Source organism: Larus michahellis, chromosome 5 (assembly GCF_964199755.1).
Source record: "Larus michahellis chromosome 5, bLarMic1.1, whole genome shotgun sequence".
In the NCBI taxonomy this organism is placed as follows: Eukaryota; Metazoa; Chordata; class Aves; order Charadriiformes; family Laridae; genus Larus; species Larus michahellis.
The window spans coordinates 14,302,627-14,309,596 of NC_133900.1; the positions used below are offsets into that span (position 1 = coordinate 14,302,627).

The following is a 6,970-nucleotide window of genomic DNA, read 5'->3' on the forward strand; positions in this document are numbered from 1 at the left end:
TCCATTTGATTCAATTCTGTCCCCACCCCTAACTGTTGAAGTGTCACTGTTACATCCCTTGATTCAATCCACAATTCAAGATTTTTTAGACAGCTGAACTTTTTACCCGATGACTCTTACTAGACTGGCATTTAAAGCTGACCTTGTGTTTTCCAAAAGGGACAGGTCATTGTAACCAAAACATTAGCATTTCCCTTCCCAACATCAGTAAAACTATTGTTTTGCCATCAATACAAGGCTGTGATTTGCAATTACTCCACGCCTGCTTACCTTCCAATCAGTATTTCTGTAACTGTTAGCATAATTAAACGAGCTGTTGCTTTGAATTAGGCTTGCGGCACTGTTACATGCTTCTCTTTTATTTTTTTTCTGTACAGTGGAACAAAGCAATGCTTTGAAACAAAAACATTCAGCAAGTTTACACTAATTTACATTTATTTAAAAAAATATTTAACACTTGTGTATTTCACCTGTGGATTAACAACTACAAATCAAATAGGGCTCATCACTTTGAAGAGCTTCACAAGTACAAAACAGCGTCCTTCTGGCATCTTCACATCCTCCTCTTCTGGGTGCTTATGTACAACACTGTGAAAAGGAGAAAGCGGCACACATAAGAGGGCCCTGGTAAATAACGTGCAGAAACCTGTTTATTTAAAACATCTTATTTCCATGGCTTTTACAACAATAGTGTAATGAATCCCATTCAGCATGAACAAAGCCAGGAAACTTTTAAGTCCAGGTTTCAAGAAATGCTATCACTTTAGTTCAGTATTTATTATACTCATAGCCAAATTACACGCCAGCAGATGCAGGCAGAATAAAGCCAGCTACCCTGTAGCATTACTGAAGCCTGAGAGAGTTTCTAAGCAGCAGAATTACAGGTGTCAGACACGAATGCTATGAGCTTTAAACAAAAGCTGGAAATCCCAAGCACTTAAGGCAAAGCTAGCGATTACCTATGAAGTAGCAGATATCTTCTCTCCGCTTGGCTGGTGACATACCCAGAGCGGATCCATTCACAACATGAAACTCCATCATGCCCCTAAACCCGCGATGTCTTAAGTTCTCCGCTCAGCCTTTTCTTCAGCCTCCTGCCTCTCTCTTATTCATTTGTTTTAACTTTTACAAAAGATTCTTATTTCCATAATTGATTCTCCAGCTGCAATGTCACTGCACTCCTTGGCATAATAATCCAAATTCCTTGCAAAAAGCATTTGGCCTCATTCAAGGATTATTTCTCCTCCCAAAACACACTTGCACGCTGCTGCTGCATTCTCTTTGACTCTTTTTGTAACATGGGATTTGGTTCTTGTTTCTGTTTATTCCCTCCCTCCTTCCTGTCCTCTGTTTTCTTCTCAAGTAACTTGGTCAAACTCTGCTTCATTTACCTTCTCTACAAGCCTCTTCACATCTCACTTGTGAACCCTTTCTATTTTTAGATATTCATCTCCCTGGCATGTCCTGCTATTACAGCCTAACTGATACCAGAGACATTTCAGGAGCCTGGGATTGTCCTTGAAATGCACTGAAATTCACCTACTGCACTGGGATAGTCAAAGGCTCAATAGTAAAGTACAAGTTGGGGGTTTTTTTGTGTTTGGTTTTTTTTTTTTCTTGACTGGTGGTAAAATCTTTACCCATAAAGATGAAAATAGCTTCCATACTAATGAACAGCATTCATTCAGGTCTGGACAACTGTATCGCAAGAAAATATTACAGTGTCATCAATATCTATACTGTATCATAAATTTACGCAGTAGCTTGCCTGGCAAACCACAGAAACTTCTACGGAACAGAGGCCATCTAAGCAGGCAGCAAGTGCAAAAGAGTAAACCTGTCAAGTGACAGTAAATAAGCTCTAAGGAAGGCTAGAAAAGAGCATGCTTCTCTAAATGAACATCAAGTTCAGAGGCAAAAAGGGCCAGAGGAGTGCAGAAAAGCACAGACACTGAAAAGTGAAACTGTAAAAAGTAAAGATGTTAAGGTTTCCAAGAAAGCCTAAAACTAATATTCTAAGCAATAACATAAGGAGGAGGAATTACCATTATTTCCTCGGATAAATGCATCCCCGTACTTGTTCTTTAATTGTCCATTTACGTATTCTTCAGTCTGTTCCAGAGCTATATTCATGTACCCATCCAGGCAAGCCAGGACACCTGAAGACAAGTGACAGTTTAAAAGCTTAAACTTATTTTAAAATAAACAAAAATGCATTGTGTTTGAATAGCATGGAAAAAACCTGTATCTTCATAACAAACAAAAAGCCCAAGCTTGTCCAGATGAGAGTATTCTTCAAAGAATTAAACCGGGAGTGAGGAACTCCAGGCACTCCAGTAGCAACTTTATCAGCTGATGTAAGGCGGGGTGGGGTGGGGGCTGCGTGGAAGAAGTCAGTAAGGCATGACTGGCAATTTCCACTTTGAAAGTTTAAGTTGTCCCTTCTCACTTGTGTTTTAAGCTGCACACCTGAAAAGAACCTGTGACATTAAGTGTAACTGGATAACCGAAGGACAAGGTTATGTAAATTGAGTTTTCATCAAAACTTGTGAAGGATATAGCAGAAAAACAACCCTTTTAATGCAGGACACCGTACACACTTTTTTCTATTTATCTTCATGAATACAGCTCTAGAAGAACACTGACTGCAAGTCTCTGTATTGCTCTAAACAAAATTCTACATAACTTTCAACAGGCAAAGGGTTTTCAAATGACGTTGAAATCTTCCTACAAAAATAAAATTACACTGTTTAATTAATGCAACTCGAAAAAAAAATCCCTGCCACTTGTAATATTAGATATCCTTTTGATCAGGCAAATATGCATTTGAGTAGCACTGATTTTTAGACAAGTATTTATGTTCTCACTTCTCACAGCCCCTGTTGAAGGCTGTACCTTGTTCACACAGTACTTCCTACGTGCTGGCAGCATGATGGCATTTTTTAATTCAAAAATCACTCCTTGGTGTCTACACCCACCCCTGAGATCAGAACCATGGCTGTCTACAAATTTAACTCACCTGATCAACAAACAAATTATTCATGTAAGGAACTGAATGTAAAGAATCTGATTTGTTAATCATGCACAAAACAACTTGTAAAAAGCTGTATTAATTATCTCCATCTTGTACATGTGTTTTCCTGACTTCATGCTTATATACAAAGATAATACTACTAAAATAATTTTTTCATCTGTTTGAAAAACTCCTAATTTATTTACCTGGCATTAGAACTCAAAATATAGCGTATTGGCTGTACTTGGGGAGGGGGAGAAACTCCACTCTTGGAATCCTCCTTGAGGACATACTCTCAGTTTTCAGAAGTGCTACTGTAATATCTTCCATTAAGTAATTAGGAATTCAAGTTCTCCTGCCAACCTGTAACAGTTCAAGGATTATTTTCCTTTATGTTTTTCTTTCCTCTGTTTCCACACGCAGAGGAAAAACTGACTGCTCGCAAAGTGTTACTAAATGCACCCCAAACTAAACAGAAGTCAGAACTCTTTCACTCCAGTAATCCTGAGTGCTCCATGTAACAACAGAAAACAAAAAAATGTTTGTCCAAAATTAAAATTGGACTGTGTGGATTTTCTTAAGCTACTACTCAGTAGGCCATAAATACAGTATTTTCAAACTCTTGTTCCTAGAGTGCATTCACGGCTGTCTCATTCTCTTCCTCCTTTTCTTTGTATTTACTCTCAGGCCACTAATGGCATTAAATCCTGGCTAGTGTTTTATCTATATGTAGAGATGTTTTAATGTACATATCCATCTTTACACACAGAAATCATACATATTAATTTATCACTGATTACTTTCCCAGGGCTTCTTCCCTTAGACATGCGCAGCGCTTGGCAGCAAATCAGGACATTTTACAGTTACACGTCAACACTTGTATTAGGCTGTGTTTGTGTGTGTGGTGGCTCGGAGGGTGGAGGTACAGACACAAAATTAGCAACGTGGTCTAGAGAGAAAATCTAGACCGATCTGCAGCAAAAGGCTGAGATGCTGGCTTTTTTTAATTTTTTTTTTTTTAATATTGGTCAAATTTCTGCAGAAAACAAACTGAGTGCACTGTTTTCAAATGAGAACAGTATACATGTTTTTAACCACAGGATCACATCAAGTGGGAAGGAAGGAGAGCAGAGGGAAGTAAGGAAGGGAGGGGGAAAAATTCCAGTAACAAATAAGGGTGTTCAAAGGAACTACGGTTCAATTCCTGGTAGGCATGTTAAGCTAGCTTTGACAGGAAGGTGAAGTAGATTATTTGCAGCAGTTACAAATGGATCTTACTGAGCAGAAAGTACCAATGTTCTCAAAAAAAAAAAAAAGTGCATCTAAAAACTAAATCTGGTTTGGCCCTGCCTTGTGTATACCTTTAGGTAAATGATGACTTTAATTGACTTTAATGAGGTGTCACTACATTCTCCTGCAAGAAAGAATTAACAGAGACCAAAGACTGATGAGAAGCAGTGAAGATTTTAAGCCACCAACCCCACCTGAAGTGCTCAGATAATGTGGTTCTCAAAGAAATGACACATTGCAAATTTTCTCAGCTGAGAGACACTAAAGAGGAACGGGAAGGGAAAAGAAGGCACTGCTTGCTCTGTCAGTGAACAATAACAATTTAAATCTGTCATAATACAAAGATTCCTTGTCACAGCACAAACAAGTCTCCTCTCACGAGTGCTAAACTGCGCCAATTGAATTAAACCTATCTGTAGCAGGACCATAACGTTTAAGTAATTCCAGAATAAAATGTCTAAATTGTGCACAATAGGAGATACATGATAGTTTTAAGTTTGGATACTACTAAAAAAAATTAGACAGGCCAACAGTCTTATCCTAATGGGAGTAGCACCAGGACATTTCACTGAACAGAGAAGTTTAATTTACTGGTTAGAAACCCCTATGATCCTACATACAGTGCAGGAAGGTATACAGATAGGCTGAAGAGTTCTGGGGTAAAACTGCTGGACTGTGTTAAAAGGAACTGGGCATATAGCAGCAAAAGCCACGCTAAGCTTTCTACTGTATCTCCATGAGTATTGACCCAAGATGTGTCTAGGTAGTTGTTCAACCAAGAATGTAAATAACTCTTTCATCCCTTGTGGGATAGTAGGCTTAGTACTGATAGCACAATTTACTGTTTGAAGCTTTTCTGTACCAAGGTCTATACTAGGAACTGGAGAACAGGAAGGTGAAGAGAAGGGTAGTTCCAACAACAGTTGCTATCACAGCACTGAAACAGGGACTGCCTGACCATTCCAGGAATTGTAACTACAGCCAGTCTTTACAAGTATCAGTTTAGAAACCCAGAATCATCCTGAAACTCCAGTCTAGCCATCTGTGACTAAGGACACTAATTATTTAGATAAGTAGTTTTAATCTCTAAACCCACTGCTAACCTCCATTTTATCAGTTTCTCCAGAGTTGATTTCCTATTTTTAACGTCACCATTCTGAGATTTATATTCACATACTCCAAGATTCTGGATCACGCTGTTTTGCTTTCCAAAAGCAATGCATCTGTCCTAGCCTCCCCAAACAATTACTTTACTCAGCTTGAAAGACAGATGGAGAACCTACCTCGATAATCTACTCCAGAATTTAATTTTACAACAACTGGCCTTCCAATGATTTGCTTTAGGAAGTCACTAGGGGTTTGCTTCCGTAGACTCATCTTGATCTTCTCCGGTAAGCTGGGAAGTGAGAGAAAACATCTGGATAAGCAACAAGCTTACATATGGTCTTTAAACGTCTAGTACAGACAGGCACTCCCCTGACTCTTAATACTTTCAGTAGGAGAAAATACTGGAGATAAAAGCAAAGCCTTAAGGGTGGAAGTGGAGAGACAGAGCTCCTAGAGACATAGTATTAAGCCTTCCCTTTGGCATTTTATAACCTCTGAAATTATTAAGAATCCTTGTTTGCCATGCTGTGCATCTTGTAAACTTCCAACAGAGCCAAAGGCCTCATCGCCTCTGTAACACCTTTTGCTAAAATGGTTTTACTAAAACTAGAGAGCTAAGCCACAATAAGTGGTTCATACCTTTAGGGGATGGAGGGAGAAGCCAATGCATGCTCTGTACACAGGAGCCTGTGCTGCAGCAGCAGCAAGAGAAGGATTTTTGATCTCAGCTCACAAATTTATGAGGAAAAAATTATTTACTGTGAGGGTGGTGAGGCACTGGCACAGGTTGCCCAGAGAAGCTGTGGATGCCCCATCCCTGGATGTGTCCGAGGCCAGGCTGGATGGGGCTTTGAGCAACCTGGTCCAGTGGGAGGTGTCCCTGCCCAGGGCAGGGGGGTTGGAACCAGATGATCTTTAAGATCCCTTCCAACCCGAACCATTCCATGATTCCACACACACCTCACAGCCCCGCGGCTGCCGTCGCCGCTTTATATATCCCAACCTTTCCTGGAAAAACAACGGCGTTTTGAACCGCCGGGCAGCTCGCCCGCCCTCACGAGGATTAAAACGGCAGAACCAACGGCTGCAGTGGCCACCAGTAACGGCCACGCACGCGGCGGCGGGGGGTACACACACCCCTCAGGGGCCTCCCCCACACCTTCCCTCGCCGGAGGCCCGTGAAGGGGTCCCCGGCCCGTACTCACCCGCCGCCTGCGCCCCTTCCCGCCGGCCCAGTCAGCTCCGCCCCGCTACGGCGCCTCGGCGGGGACAAACCTCGCCGGTGTCGAGAAGGCGCGGGGAGGAGCCTGTGGGCGGGAAGGGGCGGCCGCTGCCCGCCTTCCTCAGTGCCGGCCCGCAAGGTGAGGTAGCGATTGCCGGTCCCCGAGGGTGAGGGTTTCCCCGCTCGAGTCCGTGGTTTCGAGGGGGTTCCTCCCCGGCGTTGGGCGCTTGGGCTATGAGAGGCCGCGGGCCCCGGCTGGCTTCCCACTGCAGCGGCCTGAAAGCTATGGATTTTTCATATATCTCCCCCAAAACGCCATCAGGGTGTGCTGGCAGGGC

The 6,970-nt window shown here is 42.1% G+C and overlaps 1 protein-coding gene across 1 annotated transcript; it reads right to left on the minus strand.

Annotated features, from left to right (window-relative positions):
* Positions 1-343: 343 nt before the first annotated feature.
* Positions 344-6,702, minus strand: LSM6 (LSM6 homolog, U6 small nuclear RNA and mRNA degradation associated). Its single transcript, XM_074589030.1, has 4 exons — positions 6,616-6,702; positions 5,587-5,699; positions 2,046-2,159; positions 344-588 (listed from the first exon to the last, which is right to left on the minus strand). Exons 2-4 carry the CDS (start codon positions 5,678-5,680, stop codon positions 554-556), a joined length of 243 nt encoding a protein of 80 aa, XP_074445131.1. The 5' UTR covers positions 5,681-5,699; positions 6,616-6,702; the 3' UTR covers positions 344-553.
* Between the last annotated feature and the right edge of the window lie 268 nt (positions 6,703-6,970).

Excerpts from the sequence above, each read along its gene's own strand:
- LSM6 (XM_074589030.1), bottom strand. The coding sequence starts at position 5,680 with ATGAGTCTACGGAAGCAAACCCCTAGTGACTTCCTAAAGCAAATCATT. Across the intron at positions 2,160-5,586 it reads TTCTGGAGTAGATTATCGAG|GTGTCCTGGCTTGCCTGGAT; the intron begins GTAGGTTCTCCA and ends ACTTGTCTTCAG. Across the intron at positions 589-2,045 it reads ATTTATCCGAGGAAATAATG|TGTTGTACATAAGCACCCAG; the intron begins GTAATTCCTCCT and ends TCCTTTTCACAG.